This window comes from Heptranchias perlo, chromosome 1 (assembly GCF_035084215.1).
Source record: "Heptranchias perlo isolate sHepPer1 chromosome 1, sHepPer1.hap1, whole genome shotgun sequence".
Classification (NCBI taxonomy): Eukaryota; Metazoa; Chordata; class Chondrichthyes; order Hexanchiformes; family Hexanchidae; genus Heptranchias; species Heptranchias perlo.
The window spans coordinates 65,287,154-65,312,815 of record NC_090325.1 but is presented as its reverse complement, the minus strand read 5'-3'; the positions used below and the strand labels follow the sequence as shown (position 1 = coordinate 65,312,815).

The 25,662-nt window shown below is 41.3% G+C and overlaps 1 protein-coding gene across 4 annotated transcripts in view; it reads right to left on the bottom strand.

Moving 5' to 3' along the window:
- Positions 1-25,662, bottom strand: part of ddx4 (DEAD (Asp-Glu-Ala-Asp) box polypeptide 4) — a 103,887-nt gene that overhangs the window by 44,603 nt on the left and 33,622 nt on the right. For 2 of the 4 annotated variants that reach the window (XM_067985949.1, XM_067985958.1), the window contains exons 4-11: positions 24,582-24,650; positions 18,058-18,135; positions 10,884-11,003; positions 9,650-9,754; positions 7,343-7,408; positions 4,555-4,611; positions 3,254-3,295; positions 896-1,038 (exon numbers count right to left, since the gene is read on the bottom strand). In XM_067985949.1, the coding sequence (XP_067842050.1) occupies positions 896-1,038; positions 3,254-3,295; positions 4,555-4,611; positions 7,343-7,408; positions 9,650-9,754; positions 10,884-11,003; positions 18,058-18,135; positions 24,582-24,650 (680 nt within the window). The remainder of the gene's footprint in view (positions 1-895; positions 1,039-3,253; positions 3,296-4,554; positions 4,612-7,342; positions 7,409-9,649; positions 9,755-10,883; positions 11,004-18,057; positions 18,136-24,581; positions 24,651-25,662) is intronic. The other 2 variants (XM_067985967.1, XM_067985974.1) reach the window with 2 other exon arrangements.

Sequence of the window (25,662 nt, the reverse complement as noted above, 5' to 3'; positions counted from 1 at the left end):
TACACCTTTACAAACTATCACTTGTTGAAATCGAATCGTAATGGTCTTTCATAACTCCAGTCCAATTTGCACAAAAGCAACACTCAAAAATTTCATACACAAAGATCAATTTTTGGATAATCCCTTTAGTCAGTGATCACCTACACTGTATTAATGTAAATGCTTCATAAGTATACTCCATGCTTCTGCGAGAGTGTCTCCCATCCCATTCCCCATATCCAAACGGTGCTGGATAAGCTTCCTTGGTGGCCTAATGATTATGAGCACCATTTAGTTTCATAGTAAGCTATAAATATAAGAACCAGGTTCAACTCCCAATCCATACAAAGATACCTCAGCCAGGGAAGGAGTTTGGTACAATAGTTGGCTTGTTGACTTGGGCACTCTAGTTAGGAAGGAGCAAAAAAGCTAAGGCTGCTGCTCGTAGATGTTTTCTAGTTACTCCAGTCAGATGGTGTAGGTGCGTGGACATCAGACGACAACCGGATCAGATTTAGCTGGTCATAATCAAACAGCCTGCCGGCATTCACTGCCTAGACTCACAAATGAAGCTTGGCCACTTGGACGAGATACCAGAGGATTGCAGCACTTCACAACAGCAAGATATTTATTTCTTGTATATACAAACAGAACCCTCGAGTTGTCAATGAAAGGTCTCACTGCCCGACTTGAACAAGATCCCAGAGAAAAAGAACAAAGCACAATGCTGAAAGTTGAATGTTTATAAACATTCGAGACGGCAAGCACTAATCCCACAACCCTTGGGTATCGGCCTCGTGCAGACAAGCAAACCTTCCAACAGATAAGGATAGCATAAATGACCAGAGTGATGTTTACATGATCTTTAAATGCAGTTTCATATTTGCTCTGCAAATTCATAGAATTCAATACCAACCAGTATTGCAGGTGGAACATTGAATCCTGAAACGTCCACAAGAATTTCATCGTATTTATCGAAGTTAATACCAGTCTGATAGCGAGCAAAGATGGCACCTTCTTCTTCGGGTGGTGGAGGTGGAACATAGGTCACTTTGGGGCCTTTAAAGAAACACATCAATTGTATTATTACAAACTTAATTTAAGTCTCAATATCCTATTATAACCAAGAGTGCAATGTTATTTAGGCACAGTTTTTTCTTTTGGGCAGGGGGTAGAGTAGTTGAGATAGGAGAAAAATTAAATCAAGATTAATTTATACAAAACAAAAACATTTAGGCACATCAATATACCAAAGCAGAGCATCGAGTGCTTTCAGCCATCTATCGCAACAGCAATACCAGTGTCATTACTGGGAGGAGTGTATGGAAATTAGGTTGCAAGGAGAGAGGTGGGAAAAGGAAAGTCAAGTTATCATAGTCTTTTCAAACAGAATGCAAGATATGAAAGGAGAAGCCTTGGACTAGGGAACTATCTGCTGCTTTCACTGCAGACAGCATGAATGGGGCCTAAACATTTGTTGAGATTTCTCCTTCCTCCATTAAAAATTGTGGATTGAACAGGAATCGGCTGTGTATGAGCCAATACTTATAAACAGCATTAATACCCAGCCAGGTTGCACATGTTGAGACATCAAAAGCTAAATACCAGCAATCTGAAATTTAAAAGAAAAAAAAACAATGCACAGGAAGTTAGTCGATCAGGGGTAAAAACAGCCAGGATTCCCACTCACAATGAACCCTGAATTGATGATGGGCAAGGGCAAGATTAAATTGAAGAGCGGTGCTCCTACTCTTAGTCTCCCAACACTATCTAGGTTCGTAAGAAAAATGGCCACTTGGAAGAAGTCTTTTAAAGATTCCTGCTCTTCAGGTAGGTTGGGACTTATGTTTCAGATTCAAACCCCATGCCAGTAGTTTGAGCTCAAAAGGTGAACCAAAGGAGGTGCCATCTTTTGGCCGAATTCACGTAAAAAGATCCTATGGCACTATTCGATAAAAATTAGGACTCGAGTCCTGGCCAACATTCCTCACTCAATTAGAACTGCCAAAAACAAATTCATTGGTTATTCATCTTGGCTGTTTGTGGGATCTTGCTGTGTTTACTTAACCACCAATTTGCATTTATACAGCACCTTTAACGTAGTAAAACACCCTAAGGCGCTTCACGGGAGCGATTTTCAAACAAAATTTGACGCAGCCATATAAAGAGATATTAAGACAAGTGACCAAAAGCTTGGTCAAACAGGTAGCTTATAAGGATCGTCTTAAAAGGAGGAGAGAGAGAGGGGTGGAGGGGTTTAAGAAGGGAATTCCAGAGCTTAGGGCTTAAGCAGCTGAAGGCACGGCCACCATTGGTGGAGCAATTAAAACCAGGGATGCGCAATAGGCAAGAATTGGAAAAGCGTAGAGATGAGAGGGTTGGACGAGGTTACAGAGATGAGGAGGCGAGGCCATGGATGGATTTGAAAACAAGGAGGAGAATTTTAAAATCAAGTCAATGCACTGCAAAGTAACTAATTATACATTTAAGGATCGATGTGATGAGGAACTACATGAATGCAAGTCTTTCTTTAGCATCTTAGTAGCATATCAACTGCTAGAAAGTACTCTGGATTAAGTGTACTGTCAGTTACTGGTTACTTACATAACTACAAGAAAAGGCTTTTCACAAATGCACCCTTAGGAGGTACGTGCATGTTAATTCATGTTCCCAAAATCATACCATTTCTACAATATCGGCATCTACTTGGATTACAAGAGAAAAAGCAGGAGCCTTCCCACCAACTCATCTGGGCACCATAAGGATCAAAACATGACACAGTCAGGAACTTTATGGTTCTTTAACCTGTTGTTGTTCCAGGTTCTACGATCCCTCTGGTCAAGATTTCGTGAGAAGCTTCCTGCTGCATTATATTAAAACCCACGTCATGCACATACAAAAGTGTTTAGCATGTCATAGTTGCACTTAGAACTATATCTGTAGTACAACACAGATCATTAAACATTATTCAATTTTCCAGCAGGAACAAATAGTTTTCCACAATTCCTGCATGAAAGTTGATTATTGCACCCCACAAAAAATAAAATTCCCTCTACTGGGTGCTGGTTCATCATGAAGCAACGCTCAAGCTGCACTATCCTGCCTACAGTTAGTGTAGCATTTACTGCACTTTACTCAACATAGGAAAATGGAAATATAAAAAGTAGTCTTAAATGCAAGAAATGGGAAATCAAATCTACTTTTTTTTAAAAAAGTAGAATGTTAAAAACCCCCCAGCTCTTAATATAAGCTGCCTGCGAAAGCTTGACTATACCTTGGTTTTTGTCACCTTCAACATCGCAAGAATCCCAACGACCTAAAAAGAACATACAACTTATTTGTTAAACTGCATTTCAGTGAGGGGTGGGGGGGGGGGTGGAGAAAGAGGGCACGCGCGAGGGGGAGAAACAGAAGGAAGGAGAAAAAGGAAGGGGGAAGGAAGGAAAGCACATACATATGTTCCCACTCACTTTGCCAAACACACCATTGCATGGCTAAAATATTTTAGTGATTCTCTCCCATTTCATCTTTTTGAAGGTCTACCTTGGCAATGCTCACCACCACCTTCTCAAGGGCAATTAGGGATGGGCAATAATTGCCGGCCGCGCCAGCGACGCCCTCATCCCACGAACAAATAATTTTTAAAAATTAGAAATGGAAAGCATCACAACTGTAAAGCAGGCCTCTAATAATTTCATGTCTGTAACCAACTACTAGCGAGGATGCAAGCACCAACCCATCGTGCCTCATCCAGAAAAACAAAGGAGGGGGCAAGAAAGAGGGGACTGGAACATGCTCATGTCTGATTTTTACATTGTTGATTTCAAATTGCTTTACATGCCCAGAAAACTATTACACTTACAAAAAAAAAAATCCACCCAATTACTTTTTGGATCATGCAAATATTTAAGACTCCTCTGCAGTAAGGGGCACAAGCTAAAAACTAACTCAGCCATCAGGTTGCATTTTTAATTTTGAAAGTGGTTCAGACTACAAAATAGACCGGTTTCATTGATCAGCTACAGGACGGTGCCATTTCAGTTTATATCTTCAATATCAAGAGTTTGTTAAAAGTGAATTAAAAATGTCCTTGAACATTCTATTGTGTGAAGCCATATAACATAGTTTCTTTAGGATGAGGTCAAGGATGGAAAACTATAGTTATGAGGCGAAACAAGGACTATTTCCAATGGAGCAGAAAAAAATGAAGAGATTTAACAGAGACTTTTAAAATTATGAAGAATTTTGAGTGAATAGGGAAAGACTAATGGCTCTAGTTGTGGAGTCAGTGATGATGGGTTATCAATTTAAAATTACCAAGAGTGAGAGACAGGAGGTTAGGAGAAATTTCCTTCACAGAGGGCTGTTGGAACATGGAATGCTTTGCCACAGGCAGTGGTTACAGCAGAGACCATTGCATCATTTAAGGGAAAATTGGGTAAATATTTGAAGCAGAGGAAGACAGAAGTCACGGGAAGAGAGTGGGTCAGTGGGGTTAGTTTTGGATTGCTCTAACAAAGGGCCAGCAGAGAGACGATGGGCTGAATGGCTGCCTTCTGTAAATGAGCAACTCACCTCTCAATGTAGAATTAGATCCAGAAAAGGGTTCTTCATTTCTACCCCTGTAACCACCTGCAATTTAAATTTTCAAAGTATGAATATCAAACTCTGTTAATGGTTTGAAAACTAGGTAAATATTGGATTTTTTTTATCGTATCAATTTGAGGGTAACTGCATTAAAATGTACTATTACAAATTTACCACACAAGTAGGTTTCAGAATTGGATATTCCACTCAATTATTTTGCAGGAGAACTAAAACCAAATAGATTCCTAATACAGCCTCGCAAATTGCAGTTAAACAGGAATTTGCATTGTGGGAAGGAACAAAAACCAAGGCTGGTCTGGCGCATAACAACCTTTATGCACCTAAATTTTGTACATTCTACAACAAGAGCGACTGCATCTTAAAAAAAAACTCACGTCTCAGGATTTTTTTTATGTTGCAAAGAATTCCGTGACTTTTTTTGGTGTCAATCAGAAATCATTTACCTCCACACTTTCCCTTCCAGTGAATGAAATTCAAATGTTTAGCTCATCCTTTGACTCAATGAATCAGCACACAACGTGCAGTGCAGAATCTACCTCTCTAATTTTGGGAATTTCCTCATTTACATCCCGTTTGAGTCTTTGAGAAGAAACAATTTTAGCATCAGTCACCTGTCCACCGACATCAAGGTCATCATCCATAACAAAGATCTAACTCCACTTCACTCAAACCACCGGGAATCTCCATCAAACTCCTCAACTTCGATTGGATCATTGTTATCCTCGCTGGAAACCAATTTCTAAAGCAGTTACTGATGCAGTGGGGAATCACTGTATTCCAAGCTCTACTGATAAGTGCATAGCATCCAACATGCTATAGTTTTTCACAACCTGTAAAATGCCAGTTTCCTCAATAGAATTTAAAACAGAAACCGCCTTACGCAGAAATTGCCTCTTGTAGTGCTGCTTCATGCTGCAAATGACATTGTGGCCGAGGAGCTGGATGATGGAATTGGTGTTAGATGGTACAAATTTGGACCCTCATGTGAGAAAGATTAAGAGCCACATCATAGAAAGCGGCATTAGTCATCATAAGCATCGCCTACTTGTGCCGCTTTCTCATCCCAAGACTACAGCCAATTTCCAAAAATTGTTTACGCCATCGAAGCATTAGCACTGCTTTCATAACCAGTTGGAAAATTTTTCACATTTAGAACGAGGGTTCTTGCTTTGCCCGATCACTGGAGGTTTCGCCTTGTGCAAGCCAGTTTTTGTTAGTGAACAATAACGTACAGCATTCTTTTCTCATTTTGCCACCACTCACCTTCCCTCTTTTCTTCTCTCCTACCCCCACCCCGTAGGTTTGATCAGGCAGAAAAAGTCCGGTCTCGTCAGATTGGTAAATGCAGTCAGGTGGATACCCTTGCCAACAAACGCAGCAACGCTCAGTCCATTCATCAGCAGCAGATTTGTCATTGTCTGCTTTTTCACCACACAGCTTTTTGTAAACAAAGTTGTGTCTAACTTTCCAGTGGCACAGGAATCCATTTGATGCTTCAAAGTTTTCCACACCGAGTTCTTTAGCAAGCTCATTCACTTCAGCTTTCACTTTCAACAGGCCAGATGTTCTGAGCTCATGATTAAACCAACCGACCAGCACTTCAACATTGGCCATCGCATTTTCATTTTCCTAACTCAGTTCACATTTCTTCCCCAGTCCTGCAAGCCAGTTGTTTTCTTTTCAGAATTCTAGAAACCAGAGATTCAGAAATGCCACGCTTCTGAGAGACTAGCTTTTTAATCCTCACTTCCTTCAAAACATCCACTTGCTCGCACATCGACAAATCATACACTCTTTTGTTGAGCCATCTGCAAAACTGACTTCCATTCCACGCTCACCCACATAACACTAACAGGTGGAAACCAGGTCAAACCAGTATTTAGGTGTGTTAACCACCGATCCCAATCAGATGGAGGGGTGAAAGCCTCAGGGTCAAAGGTGACAAGACTCAAAGCAGGATTTCTGCACGCCACACTGCATATAAGCAGGAATTGCAATAAATGGAATTGCTAATGAAAGTATGGAGGAAATACAGGACTTTAGAAATGGTCGCATTAAAACAGGAGCTGCAATTAAACGAGTTGCAAATAAATGGGTACAACTATTTCAAACTGATTAAAATATTTACTAAAAGTGGCGTCATAGCACCGTAGCTTGGTATATCAGTGCACTGCCATATGGAGTGCTTAAAGTCAGTAATTTATTTGCCAAGCTTTGTGTTCTCAACTCCTCTTATCAAGGTGGCACAGTTCCAGAGATGGTATTAGCTTTCAGCGTCTTGCCCAAATTGTCTTCACGCATGAAGATGACATTTGAGCAGATTACATAACCAATTTTTGTTGGGCTTCATCTGATCATATTCTGACATTCGCTGTTGATTTTTCACCCATCGCAGCCCAAGAACAAAGGCCAACTGTAGCACTCCTCCACTGATCCAGCTACAATTAGATGAAGTAGGCCAAAGTATAAAACTTGGGACTCAGGTAAATACCACTGCATGTACTATCAAGTCTGACCTATCAGGGTGGAGGAAAGAAAACAAGATAAGTCAGCAGGCAGCCCACCCAATGTGGTTCAACGTGTACTCATTCTGTTTCACAGAATCCTATCCTAGCTCTGGGAGCCAATTACCCTAGCAATCGGGAAATATGGTACAACTCAGGTGAGGAAGATGGAAGGAAATGTTATCAGGCAATTAAAAATAGAAAACACCAAAAAGTATGCATTGCTACACCAGAGAAGCCCAACATCTCACCTCTTGTTGCAGGTGCAGAGCCAAATCCCGTTCTTCCACGACTTAAACCAAATGCACTGCCATCACCTATAAATCATTGAAAAGAAAGCTGCAAATACATTTACTATGAAATGTAACAAATCTCTGATACTGCAGTGGGTTAACACTAACCAGTGTAGTGCTAATTCATACAAATGTAAAATGGTCCCAGCTTTGATACCACATTTGTGGAGCATTACTTGATGTCAGCTGCGACCGTCCAATTCACCACAGTACTCCTGAGCAAGGGAGGAAGTTAGGGCTTTTACTCCTGATTGCTATCCAGGAATTTCTGCTTGTGGGGTGGGGGTTTTAAATGAGAGAAGAGAGACAGGGCCGCTTGTGTTTACTCCGGTAAAAATTATGCAGAATACTAAAGCACGTGCGCCTCTCTTCCAGATCACACCTACAAACCACAACTCCCAAAACAGAGCACCCGGGTACACTAAGTCCTTCCTGGTTGTGTCTATCCCTGTGTCAAGATAGAGACTCATGCTGCGGTATTGTCCAATGGGCACTCGGGTATCTCAAATAATCATTCTTAACAGCAACAGCATGTGCCAGCAAGCTATTTGACTGGGGTGGTGGGGTGGAAAAAAAAAATCGTTTTCTGGCAGATGTTACTGGACAGCAACAGTATCTCACCTTGCCCGAGATTTAGCTGCTTGTTGTTAACCTTGGCTCAGTGGTGGCACTCTTGTCGGAAGGCCACGGGTTCAAACCTCAATCTTGTGACACTCCTGTGCAGTACTGAGGGAGTGTTGCACTGTTAAGAGGTGTCATCTTTCAGATGAGACATTAAACAGAGGCTCCATCTGCCCTCAGGTGGGAGTAAATTAACCCATGGCATTATTTTTTTTAAAAAGAGCAAGGAGTTCTCCCACTGTGCTGACCAATGTTTATCCCTCAATCAACATGTATTAAAAAATGATTATCTGGTCATTTACCTCATTGCTGTTTATGAAACTTCACTAAACACAAATTCTTGTAATGTGGGGAAACTCAGCTAGTGACTACACATCAAGTACTTCACTGGCTTTAAGACATCCTGAGGTTGTGAAGTTGCTATATAAATGCAAGTGCTTTCTTTCACGATGGTTAATTGATAAATGCACCGTTATGTTGAGCCATATAGACCAGAGATTAAAGCTGGGACCCAGATCATATTTACCAATTTAACCATCAGAAAGCAAAACATGATCATATAGAACTGATGTGGACTCACTTGTGAAGAAATTGCTTGGAGAAGTACAATACCCCCCTACCCAAATACCTTGTCTCTGGAGGTCAATAACTCATGCATGGAATACTGTTCCAAGGATGTGGGGGATCCTTGGTGCCTCGTCCAATTGCTCAGTATTCCTACAAGAGCCTAGATAACTAGCATCCGCATGCTATAAAATAATGGGGCCATCACAGTCCACACCTTGCTCTCACTCAATGCCTTCACATGCACTTTCCAGCTGGAGACACTGGATAACAAATTAGGGGCTTGCCCCAACTGTAGCACATCACAAGAATCAGAAGTTACAGCACAGAAGGCAACCAATTGACACACTGCACCTATGACGGCACACAGCATCAATACTGCATCGACTAAGATTATTTAATGCAGGAACTTTCCCTTCATATGACTCAGTTCTACATTGGACAATTCATTTACCAACTAAGCCATTAGGGAAGCCCTTAACACCATAACTCGAGGCAGTCAGCACGTGCTTGCAGTTATTTTCAATGCAGCATTTGTAGCAAATACTTAAAATCTCTTTGGAAACGACACGCTTGGCCGATGAAGCTCCAAACCAAAAAAAAAATCAACCTTCTATGGCAGATTCAGTAACTGAATATCTGAGCCAGACATGTCTGCAGTACTCTAGGGCACTGTTAATGACGACCAGCTAGTTTGATTAATTGATGGAAACTCGAGTTGGGGAGTGGGTGGTGAGGAGAACAATAGAGGAAGAGAAGAGCCCCGTTACTGGAACTGCAATTCTTCACTCAGCCCCAGACAATCCTGCAAAACAATGCCCTAATGGATAGATACACTAGCTGGACAAGCAGAAGGAAACGATGCCTTTAGCTGGTTATCCTCGAGCAGTACCAACACCCCCACCGCCAAATCTCAGTTCTACCAACCTGCGCCAAGATTCTGGACTTGGGGAAGGAACATGGGTCACCGGTCAAACATCATGATTTACGTGTTTGGAAACTAGACACCCAGCTAACCAGGAAAAAAAACCTAATTTTTGAACATATACAAAGCAAATATTAAGCTTTAAATATCCTCACCTGATTGACCGCCAAATCCGCCAAATCTTCCTCTTCCACTCGAGCCACCTCTGCCAACAGGGCCACCTCTGCCAATAGGACCATCTCCACTTGCTTTTGCAGCAACTTAAGAAAGAAAGTTGATGTTTGGGAGATTTGATTTAAAATTGAGTTTAGAACTTGGTTTTTAATATAGGATTTGAACTTGGGAGAAGGGAACACTTTCAAAATTTTCTGGTGACACAAAAGGAGGACATTTGGCAAACAGCAAGGACTGGAAAAAAAACCTCAAAGGACAGAGACAGATTAATGGAATGGTAGAGAGATGGCAGACACAAATGAATGCGGAAAAGTACAAGGTAATACATTTTGGAGTAAAATAAAACACTAAAGGTGTGGATAAACAAAGACATTTGGGGTTCAAATACACACCTCCTTGAAAGTGCATGTGCAGGCAATAAAAGCAAAAAGCTATTAAGGTTTTATAAACGGGGGATAGAATTCGAGAACAGGTTAGTGAGTGTATTAGGTGCAGTTTTGTGCACCCCATTATAGAAAGCCGTTAAAGCCAGAAACTGCATACAGAATAGATTCAATAGGATTATACTAGGGATGAGAAACTATAGTTATGAGGAAAGACATGAAATTTTGGGATTATTTCCACCGGAGTAGGGAAGACCAAGAAGATTTAATAGAAGTTTTTGAAATTATGAAGAGTTTTAATAAAGTGGTTGGGGAGTTTTTGAAGGTATTAAGCGACAAGGGGTCATCAATTTAGTATGGAGAAATTTATGCAAAAATGTTATTACTGCATGGTATGCTTTGCCATAGCATGTAGCCAAGGCAAACAATTGCATCATTTATTGGAAAAGTGTATAAACCATTTGAAGCAGAGGAAAATACAGGGCTACGGGGCGACCGAAGGGTAGAGGATTTAGTTTTAGATTACTCCAGCTAAGAGCTAGCACAGGTACAATGGACCAAATGCACATATGCATTATTGAGTAGTCCTCCATTTTAACATTTCAAAATAGGACAGACTCACTTCCAAATCTACTCCACAAGTGAGGATTTTGTAATTTGCATTTCAACACTCATTTACTGCTGCCTTGACTTGCTCAGGTTATCTTCAATTATTTAACATGGAAACCTTGACAAAACTAGTCTTCTCTAATATTTCTCCCCTCCCCGGCCTCAGGAAGGGGAAGGACACAAAGGCTATAAGCAAGCAGGTGTGCATTTCCTGAACTCTTACCATTTTGTGCACTAACTCTTGGAAATCCACCACGGTCACCTCTGCCGAACCCACATCTTCTTCCACTTCTGCCGTCAAATTCATTTTCATTTAAAGTGGCAGTTTCTGCAAAGCCTGTAACTGCATTATAGTAATGTTATAACAAAGTTTAAAATTCATCATTTGAAAAAAAAGGTGAAGCACTGTTCAATGCATTTAAAACCTGAATCTAGCATTAATCTTGTAACTCTGCCCTCAGACACAAAGCAACCTGGCAAAGCCATGACGACAGTAAGAAATTTTATGGAATGTAAAGGCTATACAGACTAAGTGGAGAAAGTAACTGCTGTAACATGAAAACAAGAGAAAATTAGAGTATTTCTTTGAAGGCAGTGCATTGCTCCCTTCTAGTCACATGATCCAAGTACATTCACTGTATTACCATTAAGTGCCTCCTCCCATCTCAATACATAAATATCAGATTACCAACTGTAGGTTTGGCTTTACAAAAATATCAAACAGATAATCATCCCCCAGGAGCATCACCGAGGACACAAGTTGAGTCTTACACTGCTTTTATATTGCCATATTTTAACTTGGATTCTGGAAGACCATCAATACCAGACTCTGGTATTCAAATTAAAACAAGGTCAATATGAAAGCAGCGATGGAGAAGCTGAATGCCGTTATCCACAATCTAGCAGAGTAATAAATTACTTTTATGTTGGAGTTTAGAAGGGTGCGTTAGTGCTGCAGCCTCCAACACAGAAGGCAGCAAGCTTAGAGTAAACTAAAGACCAGTTAATCAGTTCTGATCTTCCTGGCAGCTGGGCTCCAGTTGCTGCCTACTATACAAGGTCCGCAATGTTGGGAGTCATCTGCATTAATACTCCACTAACAGTACAACAGCAACAACAATCAAGACAAGGTAACCCCTTACACATTCCTAGCAGCCAATTTCATACACAACAAAAAGGGATGTATCCCCCCCCACCGAATTACTCCTTTTCTGAAACATAAGCTTGTGCTGGTATCCCTGGGATTTCACCCAAGTGTCGATTCTTCACGCACAAACCGCGACACCCAGCATTTGTGAGCTCGTCAACATCGAAGGAGATCACAGCCAAGCTCAACCCTGCCCTCAATCTAAAAAGACACTTCAAGCAGGGCCAATTTCAGTGGGATGAGAACAGATCTGGCCCAGGTAAAACCGGAATCAAAGATTGGCAGGCAAAACTGTAATTGAGCAATGGGCGGCCTTTAAAGAGATGGTTCGGGTATAGTCTAGGTACATTCTCATGCGAAGAAAGGTAGGGCAACTAAAGCCAGAGCTGCCTGATGACAAAAGAGAGAAATCAAGAGTAAGATGAAGCAGAGAAAAGGGGCTTATGACAAATGTCAGGTTGATGACACAAGTGAGAACCAGGCTGAATATCGAAAGTTCAGAGCGGAAGTGAAAAAGGAAATAAGAGGGGCAAAGAGAGAGAGAGTATGAGAATAAACTAGCGGCAAACATAAAAGGGAATCCAAAAGTCTATAGGCATGTAAACAGTAAATGGGGTAGTAAGGAGGGGTGGGGCCGATCAGGGGCTAAAAAGGAGATCCTCATGGAGGCAGAGGGCACTAAATGAGTACTTCGCATTTGTCTTCACAGAGAAAGATGGTGCTGCCAGAGTCTCAGTAAAGGAAGATGTAGTTGAGATATTGGATGCACTAAAAATTGATAGAGGTACTAGAAAGGCTAGCTGTACTTAAAGTAGATAAGTCACCCGGTCCGGATGGGATGCATCCTAGGTTGCTGACGGAAGTAAGGGCGCAAAGTGCGGAGGCACTGGCCATAATCTTTCAAACATCCTTAGATACGGGGGTGGCGCCAGAAGACTGGAGAATTGTAAATGTTACACCCTTGTTCAAAAAAGGGCGTAGAATAAACCCAGCAACTATAGGCCACTCAGTTTAACCTCCGTGGTGGGGAAACTTTCAGAAATGATAATCCAGGACAAAATTAGCAGTCACTTAGACAAGTGTGGATTGATTAGGGAAAGCCAGCACGAATTTGTTAAAGGCAAATCATGTTTAACTAACCGGATAGAGTTTTTTGATGAGGTAACAGAGGGTAGATGAGGGCAATGCAGTTGATGTGGTGTAAGGACTTTCCAAAGGCGTTTGATAACGTGCCACATAATAGGCTTGTCATCAAGATTGAAGCCTATGGAATAAATGGGGCAGTAGCAGCATGGATACAAAATTGGTTAAGTAACAGGAAGCAGAGAGTAGTGAACGGTTGGTTTTTGGACTGGAGGGAGGTGTATAGTGGTGATCCCCAGGGGTCAGTACTAGGACCACTGCTTTTCTTGATATATATTAACGACTTGGACTTGGGTGTACAGGGCACAATTTCCAAATGACAAAACCTCGAAGTGTAGTGAACAGTGAGGAGGATAGTGATAGACTTCAAGAGGATATTGACAGGCTGGTGAAATGGGCGGACACGTGGCAGACGAAATTTAACACAGAAAAATGTGATGTGATGATTACGGTAGGAATAACGAAGAGACTATAACTAGAGGGCAGAATTCTAAAAGGGGTACAGGAACAGAGGTCTGGGGGTAAATCGTTGAAGGTGGCAGGGCAGGTGAGAAAGTGGTTTTAAAAAAAAAGCATACGGGATTCTGGGCTTTATAAACAGAGGCAGAGAGTACAAAAGCAAGGAAGTCACGATGAACCTTTATAAAACACTGGTTCGACCACAACTGGAGTATTGTGTCCAGTTCTGGGCACCGCACTTCAGGAAAGATGTGAAGGCCTTAGAGAGAGTGCAGAAGAGATGTACTAGAATAATTCCAGGGATGAGAGACTTCAGTTACGTGGATAGACTGGAGAAGCTGGGGGTGTTCTCCTTGGAACAGAGACGATTGAGAGGAGATTTGATAGAGGTATTTAAAATCATGAAGGGTCTAGACAGAGTAGGTAGAGAGAAACTGTTCCCATTGGCAGAAAGGTTAAGAACCAGAGAACATAGATTTAAGGGGATTGGCAAAAGAACCAAAAGGCGACAAGAGGAAAAAATTTTTCCACAGCGAGTGGTTAGGATCTGGAATGCACTGCCGGGGAGGCAGATTCAATCGTGGCCTTCAAAAGGGAACTGGATAAGTACTTGAAAGGAAAAAAATTGCAGGGCTACAGGGCAGGGGAGTGGGACCAGCTGGATTGCTCTTGCATAGAGCCGGCATGGACTCGATGGGCCGAATGGCCTCCTTCCGTGCTGTAACCTATGATTCTATAAGCAAGAGTCACTGGATTGTGATCAGTAGCAAGTTCCCCCACTGACTGCTATCAGCCGATTCAATTTAGACTAGGTGTTGACCCTACGTCCTTCCTACTCTTATTCAGTACAAGCCCATTGGTAGAAACTATGAAGACAGCAGAAGGCCCCTTTAGAACCACAGAGGTTGGTAAAGACAGAGAGTGAGGTCTTTCAACTGAGAATTTACTGATAAGTAGTGTGTTTTATTTTTATCAAACTGAAATATGATTTAGTTTAAACTTAGTTTACTAACTTTAAAAAGCTGCAAGTCAGTGGCAGTTAATAGTTAACAGACAATCAGCTGTAAGTAGGTTCCTGACTAGATGTTAAATATTGTGGCTGGAAGTTGACTAACCAATTGTAACTAGGGTGTGTCAAAGGTATATAGTACAAATCCTTTAAATATTTACCTAACTATCCCTTAAAAAGCAATGGTTTTCACTCCTGGTAGCATCCCATGTTGCAATAACCCACTATGTAAAGAAATTTCTCCTATCCTCTCCACTACAAATTTTAAATTGATGACCCTTCATCACCAGCTCCCCAGAGAAAATATTCTTTCCCTATCTAAACTCTTCAAAAGTTTGAAAACTTCCATTAAATCTCACCTTAGTTCTCTGCTTTAGTGGAAATAGTCTCACTACTGCAGGTTTCTCCTCATGACTTCAATTTCCCATCTTAGGCATTATCCTGGATAATCTACACTGAACACTCTCCATGGCTTTAGTGTTCTTTCTACATTAGGGTGCTCAAAACTGCATACAGTAATCTAACTGTGGCCGAGCCAATCTTTTGCATAAATTCACTCTTTCTTCTTTACTCCTTGCCTTTGTTACCTCCAAACTCAACTACTCCAGTGCTCTCTTGGCCAGCCTCCCATCTTTCACACTCTAAACTTCAACTCATCCAAAACTCTGCTGCCCATATCCCAACTCACACCAAGTCCAGTTCACCAATCACCCATGTTCACTGACATACAATGGCACCCAGTCCAACACCACCTCAATTTTAAAATTCTCGTCCGTGTGTTCAAATCCCTCCATGGCCTTGCCCCTCCGTACCTCAAATCTCCTCCAGCCCCACATCTCAGATCTCTGCACTCCTCCAATTCTGGCATCTTGAGCATCCCCAATTTCCATCGCCCCACTATTGGCAGCTGTGCCTTCAGCTGCCTAGGCACCAAGTTCTGGAATTCCCTCCCTAAACCTCTCTCCGCTCCTCTAAGACACTCCTAATACCTGCCTCTTTAACCAAGTTTTTGGTCACTTGTCCTAATATCTCCTTATATGGCTCACTGCCAAAATTCTGTTTGCCTATGCTCCTGTGAAGCATCTTGGGACGTTTTGCTACACTAAAGGCACCAAATAAACGCAAGCTGTTGTACACGATGAGATACAGTGTACACTGTACCACATGGACTGCAGCAGTTCAAGGCAGCGGCTCACCACCATCTTCAAGGGCAATAAATGCTGGCCTTGCCAGCCACGCCCACATCCCATGAACGAATATAAAAAAAAATATGCACCATTTATAAAATCCAAAATTCTATTGGTTTTATTTTTATTTTTAAATGGATTCAACTACCTGCACTTGCAGGGAATTATTTATTTGAACCTCTAGGTGTCTATGTTCACCCACACCTTCAGTGCCTTTCCATTAAGTCTATACTCCCATTCCTTTTTTATCCTCCCAAAATATATTGCCTCACATTATCCATATTAAATTGCATCTGCTACCTGTCTGCCCATTCCATTTATCTAATTATATCTTCTTGAAGTCTTTCACAGTCCTCTTCACTATTTGCCAAACCTCTTGATATTATTTGCTTATGACCCAAGTGTGCTCCCTATACTCGAGTCCAAATCATTTATACACAAGAGTGGAGCCTACACTCATCTTTGAGGTATATCACTTCCAACCACGCGCTAGTCCAACATATATTTACCCCAACTCTTTTTCCTGTCCATCAACCAACATTCCACCCATGTTGCTACATTTCCTCCTATACCATATGCCTGAATTATTCTAATAAACCCCTCGATACATTATCCTTCTGAAAGTCCATATACACTACATCTATTACATTCCCTTTATCTGTCCAGTCACATCAAAATGTTCTAATTGATCAATGTTGGGGTCTGTGAAGAATGACCAAAGAGCGCTGCTCTCAAATTCAGAGTAGTCACTATAAGTCCCCCTTGGAACCTGCAGCAAAGTGCATTCTGGAGGTTGCATATGCCAATGACTGGGATAAACTGGCCCCTGGGGAAGTGCAAATTATTTATGCCACCAAAGATTGCTGTCAGAGGTTTTTTTCACTTTTAAAAATTCGTTCATGGGATGTGGGCATTGCTGGCAAGGCCAGCATTTATTGCCCATCCCTAATTGCCCTTGAGAAGATGGTGGTGAGCCGCCATCTTGAACCGCTGCAGTCCGTGTGGTGAAGGTTCTCCCACAGTGCTGTTAGGTAGAGAGTTCCAGGATTTTGACCCAGCAACGATGAAGGAACGGCAATATATTTCCAAGTCAGCATGGTGTGTGATTTGGAGGGGACAGTGCAGGTGGTGTTGTTCCCATGTGCCTGCTGCCCTTGTCCTTGTCCTTGTCCTTGTCCTTCAAGGTGGTAGAGGTCGTGGGTTTGGGAGGTGCTGTCGAGGAAGTCTTGGCGAGTTGCTGCAGTGCATCCTGTAGATGGTGAACACTGCAGCCACTGTGCGCTGGTGAAGGGAGTGAATGGGTGCCAATCAAGCAGGCTGCTTTGTCCTAGATGGTATTGAGCTTGAGTGTCGTTGGAGCTGCACTCATCCAGGCAAGTGGAGACTATTCCATCACATTCCTGACTTGTGCCTTTTAGATGGTGGAAAGGGTTTGGGGAATCACTCGCTGCAGAATACCCAGCCTCTGACCTGCTCTTGTAGCCACAGTATTTGTGTGGCTGGTCCAGTTACGTTTCTGGTCAATGGTGACCCCCAGGATGTTGATGGTGGGGGAAATTCAGCGATGGTAATGCCATTGAATGTCAAGGGAAGGTGGTTAGACTCTCTCTTGTTGGAGATGGTCATTGCCTGGCACTTGTCTGGCACGAATGTTACTTGCCACTTTTCAGCCCAAGCCTGGATGTTGTCCAGGTCTTACTGCATGTGGGCGCAGACTGCTTCATTATCTGAGGGGTTGCGAATGGAACTGAACACTGTGCAATCATCAGCGAACATCCCCATTTCCGACCTTATGATGGAGGGAAGGTCATTGATGAAGCAGCTGAAGATGGTTGGGCCTAGGACACTGCCCTGAGGAACTCCTGCAGCAATGTCCTGGGGCTGAGATGATTGGCCTTCCTTTGTGCTAGGTATGACTCCAGCCACTGGAGAGTTTTCCCCCAGTTCCCACTGACTTCAATTTTACTACGGCTCCTTGGTGTCACGCTCAGTCAAATGCTGCCTTGATGTCAAGGGCAGTCACTCTCACCTCACCTCTGGAATTCAGCTCTTTTGTCCATGTTTGGACCAAGGCTGTAATAAGGTCTGCAGTCAAATAGTCCTGGCAGAACCAAAACTGAGCATCGGTGACCAGGTCATTGGTGAGTAAGTGCCGGTTGATAGCACTGTCGATGACACCTTCCATCACTTTGCTGATGATTGAGGGCAGACTGCTGGGGCGGTAATTGGCTAAATTGGATTTGTCTTGCTTTTTGTGGTATGCTGCCACTGGTACAGTACTTTCACTGGCCAGAGTTAGACTGGTGACAGGTACCAAGGCCAAGTGAAAACAGGTCTTGTCATTCTAACAAAATCTGGTAGTTTTACTTTTATCTGCTAGCCAAAAATCAGTATCAGAGCAGCTAAATTCCCAAACTCAAAAGATTTGCAGACATCTCAAAATCGAACTCACCTTGCTGCTTCCCAAATCCACCACTTTTGCCAAATATATAGCTATCACTCGTGTCAAAACCATTCCCATCTCCAGATCCTTGAATTTAAAAGGAAAAGTCATTAGTGCTCCTTTCTTCAAAAAAAGGGGAACAAAAAAAGTCAAAATTCACCCACAAGCATGATTTCAGTGGGACAAATAAACTAATTTAAATGTAAAGGGATGATTCCTCCTAAATAGAAAAGCTGGGGAATGTTGTGGATTTTGCAAGTAATTGGGCAAGTCAAATAAAAAGCAATTCCAAATGCCACCTTCAACAGTTCTGCACACAACTAATGTTTATGTCCTTTCCTTCTCAGTCTACACATCATTCCCCAATTCAGAGTGGGTACACAGTCTGTTCTCTTGCTAGTGCTGCCAAGCAAAGGTACGGCTTGTGATATACACCAACCCATTTTCCCTCCATGCGGAGAAAGCATGGGTTCCACTTGTCGCCTCTCCACACACCAGCCAGCTTCTAGGGATTCTGCAACTCAGGGCACAGGACACTGGTACGTCATGCTGTGCCAGCTATGTAAAATCAAGTTCAACATTTATTAGGAAACAAACAATTCTAGTTGCAAAACTAGACTGGTGCTCAACAGATGATAACTTTTACTAACTAGCTTAAGCAATACCCCTCAGTAAAAGGCATCACAATAAACACTGTGGTTGGAGACATTTTAAACAACTTAACCCAAATCTTAAACTCAATTACTGCCAAATACATTTCTTCATAAAATTGCTTCCAAAAAAACTACAGAGGCAGCATCCAAATCAAATGGACACCAACAGTTGCAATGGATTGGAGAGACCACTCCCTGCAAGTGTTAAACTTCCTACGCAAAAATCATCTTCAATTATACAGCATAACTTTCATACAAGAATTACACCATACCAACATAATGTACAATTGTACGCAGAAAATTTGGATAACCCTAGAGCTCCTATTCCAATGGCTTAATAAATGGACTGTCGGGTGCAGTAGTGGGCGCCACAGATGAGGAAGGTCTGAGTTTCAATTCCCATTCTGAGCTAAACATTTCTGGGAGGGTAGGAAATAAAGTCAGTGTTCCCAATCTGGTGAACCCCACTTAACATGCACGCATGGACAGGAGCGGGCTCAACTGCATTATGGCCACAACGAAACAGATTGCCAATACTTAAGCTCACCTCACACATCAAAAATGGCAATTTGGGGGAGGTACTGGTCGGTATTCATGCATGAAACCATAAAACGTTAACTTCAGCTGGTGTGGTGTTGTTGAGGGGGGTGGGGGGGGCGGCGGGTGGTGGTGGTGGCGGAAAAAGAAAGTGGGCAGGGCAGTGCAACAAATGAGGTATATTAACTTGGAGACAGGACACTGATAACATGTGCCCATATTAAATGAGTGCGCATTACTTGTAGCTGTTAAGTAAATATTTTCCCCACGACAAATGCAGCATCAGCCTGGAAAGAACTATGTTCCGATCTGTGCGTGGGGATAAAGAAAGAGAAAGAAAAAACAATTCTCTTCATTGCACAAATCTTATTTACTACTGAACAAAATAAAAATTTACCTGAATACATTATAGAATGTTTCCTAATCTAACGTAATCATTTCATTAAATATCACAAAATATTGTTCACTAGTAGCACTGCAAATTATACTGGGATGGGTCTTGCTTCAATTAAGAAAAGTACATTCAATATTAAAGTACCCCCAACCTTAAGCTTAAAAACAGTTCTACCCATTGTAAAAAGCTCCTTTGGGACTGGAAAAATAGATCAGCTTTTTCAGGAAGGGGGTTCCACTGAAGCTGCTCAACTGCAGTCCCATTGGAAATAGTACCAGCTTTACCCTTTCTGGATAACAGTCAAGCAAGAAATCTGGGAAGATTAGGTCTGGCCTAACCAAGTAGGAATTTTTTTTTAAAATACACTTCTCAGTACCGTCACCAGGATTTCAATAAAACGTAACATCACATTTTTCTGTGTCCATTTGAAATGTGAAAAACCTCCAGTTATAGATTTTGTCTTTTCAAAGTGGATTTTTGGTGGAGTGAACATTCAAGCTGCTTAATACAGGAAACACCAACGATGGTTGCAATAGCAGCACAACGTAATGAGGTATAATGTCATTCCTGGTAGCTTAGTGAGCTTATCCAATGGATAACTAGTCACACAGACCGTAAGTTTCCAGGTTCAAATCTGGCTCAGTTAGCGGATCTCAGCTTCCCTGTTTTACATTGGGAGAAAAACTAGGTTTTGTAAGCCTAGTAACAATACTCTTATATAAAAAAGTATTTCTTCCACCCTGCTCCCAGGTACAATGCTTCCTCTTTAAATATTAAGCCTGCAGATGTGAAGATCAGGAAACTCCAGTGTTTATAAAGTAAGAGGGACCCCTAGTGGCAGAAAATTTACATTTTAATACTAATCCAGCTAGAGGCCAGATTTAACAGAACATGAAATTGTTCAACTAGATAATTACTTGCTATGTTACTACAATTTCCAGTGGCCCATATCATGCAGTTCTTTAAAATGTACTGTCAAACTGTTCCTTGTCATTCCAAAGTCCTTTGCAACAGTTAAGATTTTTGATGCAGAAACACCGATAAAGGTGAACTCTACCTTCAAGGCTAACGATGTGGAGATGCCGGTGATGGACTGGGGTGGACAAATGTAAGAAGTCTTACAACAGCAGGTTATAGTCCAACAGTTTTATTTGAAATCACAAGCTTTCGGAGGCTCCCTCCTTCGTCACCTGACGAAGGAGGGAGCCTCCGAAAGCTTGTGATTTCAAATAAAACTGTTGGACTATAACCTGCTGTTGTAAGACTCCTTACATTTGTTCAAGGCTAACAACAGATTCAAAGCTAAATCCACAACAAGACAACAGCCTATTGGAAAACATGTATCACCCATTACACGCTATCACAAGGCAAATCTTGAAAAAATCTTCAACCCAAATAAAATTATATCAACCTTCACTTTTAGGAGTCATTGTCTGGTCAGAGTTGTAATAAATTAAAAGCATAACACAAGAGTGTGTCCAAAACACATCTGGCCCACAAGCCCCAGCGATCCAGCAACTCTAGCAAACTCAATTCTATGTGTGTATATATTTTAAACTCTGGTTTGTCCCGGTTTGGATTTTGTGGGCCAGATGGTTTAGAAAGGCTGTTCTTAGTGCTGTTGCATTACTGATTAATAAATCCAAATTCTGAATTCCAAGATTTGTAGTCATCTACAGATTGCAATATATGCAAACTAATAAGGAGCTTGATTTAAGCTGTGTGTATGTGCCCCATAAGGCTCCACGGCATAACAGAATTTTACAGCACAGAAGTAGGCCACTTGACTTAGTGCACCTGTGCCAGCTCAAACAACGATCCATTAGTGCCATTCCCCTGCCCTTCACCAATACTTCTTCCAGGATTGATCCACTTCTTTTTTCTGCTTCCATTATAGTTTCTGATCGGGTATTCAATTTCCCAACAACCATGTGTTTAAGAAAAATGTCCTCCTAACATCTCCCTTTATTTTTTGATGACCTTAAAAGTTACACCCAAGTTATCAACTCACTGACCACTGGAAATAGCTTTTCTCTACTTACCTAATAAAAATGCCATAAATTTTGAACATCTCTTTCTCTTTGTTTTAATAAAGGCCCTGGCTTCTCTGGTCTCTGCTCCTAACTAAAGTCTCTCAACCCTAGTATCATTTTGGTGCACCCTTCCTAAAGCAAGACACTCAAGTGGGCACAATATTTTAAACTGTGGCCTAACCAATAATATATAGATTTAATATTGCTTTTGTACACTTACACTGTTATTTATAAAACCTGGGACCCCATATGACTTTTCAATTATATATTTTTTTTAAAAAGCTTCAATAACGTGTGCGCCACTTCCAATGAATGGCGTATCTTAGTGCTGTCCAATAAGTTAGCCACATGTGGCTAACTGAGAATCTATTATGCTGGAATCTATTATTAAAGATGTAGTAACAGGGCACTTAGAAAATCATATGATTAGGCAGCGTCAACATGGCTTTATGAAAGGGAAATAGTGTGAAATCTATTATAGATTTTTTTTGGGGGGTGTAACTAGAAGGGTAGATAAGGGGGAACTAGTGGATGTAGTATATTTGGATTTTCAAAAGGCATTCGATAAGATACCACACAAGATGTTGTTACACAAGATTTGGGCAATATATTGGCATGGATTGAGGATTGGTTAACGGACAGAAAACAGAGCGTAGGAGTAAACGGGTCATTTTCAGGTTGGCAGGTTGTAACTAGTGGGGTGCCGCAAGGATCAGTGCTTGGGCCTCAGCTGTTTACTATATCAATGCCTTAGATGAGGGGACCAAGTGTAATGTATCCAAGTTTGCTGACAATACAAAGCTGGGAAAGTAAGCTATGAGGAGGATGCAAAGGGATATAGACATGTTAAGTGAGTGGGCGAGAAGGTGGCAGATGGAGCATAATGTGGGGAAATGTGAAATTATCCACATTGGTAGGAAGAATAGAAAAGCAGAATATTCTTTAAGGTGAGAGACTAAGAAATGTTGGTACTCAGAAGGATTTGGGTGTCCTTGTACATGAATCACAAAGTTAACATGCAGGTACAGCAAGCAATTAGGAAGGCAAATGGTACATTAGCCTTTATTGCAAGGGGGTTGGAATATAAGAGTAAGGAAGTCTTGCTGCAATTATATAGGGCTCTGGTCAGACCATACCTGGAATACTGTGTACAGATTTGGTCTCCTTACCTATGGAAGGACATATCTGCCTTAGAGAGGCTGAGACGCTGTTTCCCCTGGCTGGAGAGTCTAGGACTAGGGGGCATAGTCTCAAGATAAGAGGTTGATCATTTAGGTTCAAGATGAGGAAAAATTTCTTCATTCAGAGGGTTGTGAATCTTTGGATTTCTCAGTCGTTGAGTATATTCAAGACCGAGATCAACAGATTTTTGGATGCTAAGGGAATCAAGGGTTATGGAAATAGGGTGGGAAAGTGGAAATATAAACATAACAAATAGGAGCAGGAGTAGGCCAAACGGCCCCCTGTTATGTTTACATTTGCCAAATGCATTTCTGATTCGTAAATAAAAAAGGCCGTCACTGGGCATGTGATTTCAATACACATTCGCACACATACGTGTACTTCAACCTATATGTGCGTTTGTTTGTAAAAATGTAAGTGGAAAAGCAGAGGATGAGAGTATTTTTTGATCATGAGTGCTTTATTTCCTTGGTTACTGAATGGTGGTAGATGTTTAAGTAAATACACACAAGGCATTTTCTACTAAAATTAGCACACATGTCAAAATGGTGTTGCCATAGTCACACCTGTCGCTAGTCAGCAATTTCTATTGGCAACAATGGTGTATCTGAACCCCCAAGTGCTTCTGCTCTGTAGGATAAAACAATGTATCCACTATCTCACCAGAAGAATCAGTATTATGAAAAAATGTACTATAGTTTGCACTTCCTTTGACTGTTTCCCCATTATACCCAGCTGTTATAACGCAAAGATATTGATACTTACCAACATCTTAATCTCCCATTACTACGTTTTATGTTACAGAACTACAGCAGCATAATATTTACGTCGAAATCCTGCTTCTATATCATGAATGGGTACAGTGCCTTAAGGGAGCACTGCACATTACTGACATCACAGAAAGCCTCATGTCAAATACAATACTGCAGGATACCTCAAATCACCAGTTAGCCTATGGGTGTAACATTTAGCTATTATGGGGCAAATCAATGTAAACTTAGCCATTAAGCAGCATCCAATAAACTCAAATTACTTATATCCGAAGATCAAAGGCCAGCCTCAAATGAAGTCTGCACAAACACGAGAAAGGAATGACAGCTTTAAAAAAAAAATCTTCATTAAATGACTTGCTATTACCAAATAAAGACTTTTCTGTTTAAGAGCCATCCTAATAAGTGTGCAGATTAGATAGATCAGAAAACAAAAAGCCATTATCCACCACATGGGTGATACCAAACTAAAATTCATGACATTGGGCAATTTCCCTTAATCAACATTGTGTACAGTTCTTTCTTGTTTTCCTCCCCCCAAGTATAGCAATGAATACTAGAGTATGGCATCATGACATTCTTTGGAAGACCTCACCCAAGTGATTAACTTCACAAGTGATCTTGGACACCAAGTCTTGGCGTGCTGTTCAACCACACCCTGCCCACGAACATAATCCTCATCAGATGGCTACACATGTGCATTTCTCTAAATAATTTTAATCCATGCCATAATGTACATTTTACTCATTTGTCAGTCAAGGAAAAGCAAAGTCCTTGTTAGTTGTATTATCTTAACTAATTTGCAGCCCAACTAGACATCATCTTTTAGGAAGAAAATGCAGTGATTATTTATTTACATTTAATGTGAAAGTGAACGATGAGGAAAAAGTGAAGAGAACCAACTTATACAAGATTTCTAAATTGTGCGCCCAGTAACCCAGTGAAATCAAGAATCCACTCATACCTTTATTGTCAACCACTCTGGGTCCCCAGCCTGGATTACCATTAAATTTAGAATACAATGGATGGCAACCTAAATTCACAAAAAAAAAGTCAACCTGAAAAACCACACATATACCGCTAGGCCTTTGACAGAACTGATCATGAAAACATCAAGTACTCAACCATTTGCCATTCTTATACTGAAATCAATTGAGCCTTCAAGGCTGAAATGGTTTGAATATAGTGCCCTCTGGTTATTCAGCTGCTGTGGTGAACAAAAAAAAAGCACACCATAACATTTACCAAATTCTAAATCTGCCATATTTTTTCAATTCACAAGCTGCTTTCCAAATCTTTGAATTCTAGATAATTTTAGTAGAAATTAAACCAAAGCAACACAGAAGTATTGGTGTACAAATATGTAGAAATATTCTCCAGTATCACGCGTTACACCCAGAAGATCAGTGGGTACATTAATGTATGTACTCATAGTAAAGTGAACAAAAAAAACCTTGAACAATTCAATCTCTTATTGTTCAGTTAAGAGACCAGATTGCAAACAAATGCAGTATCTACAACTCCAACAGCTAAATGCATGGGATATTACAGAGATACAGACCAGCAAGTTACCAAATTCAATACCAAGTAAGGTATCACAATTAGTTGAGGACTATGGAGGCAATGGCGGGGGGGGGGGGTAAAAAAAAAGAGATAAGTGAAAAAACTGTCAAAGTTCACACTGCTGATTGCTATCCAGTGATTTGTCAGGAAAATTCATGTGAAAGGATTTCGGTAAGGATATAAGCAAGCTGGTTTATTATTCCTTCCAAATGGCCACTAAGAAAAGAAATTTTAAGGTTGCGTGCATCTCTGAATTACAATAGCACAAGACAGCACTTTCAGCAGAGATGGGGAGAAAACTCGGGGCAGGAGGAAGGCAGATAAAGGTGGCACCTGAAGTGCCCTTAAAACACTGAAGCAAGACTGCTGCACTTCAGGCAGAGTTAACTTAAACACCAAAGGTGTTAGTGGCCTGTATTTCCATGGGAGAATTTAGTTACTGAGCAATCAGGGGAGCTCTCAATCTATTCAATAACAACTTG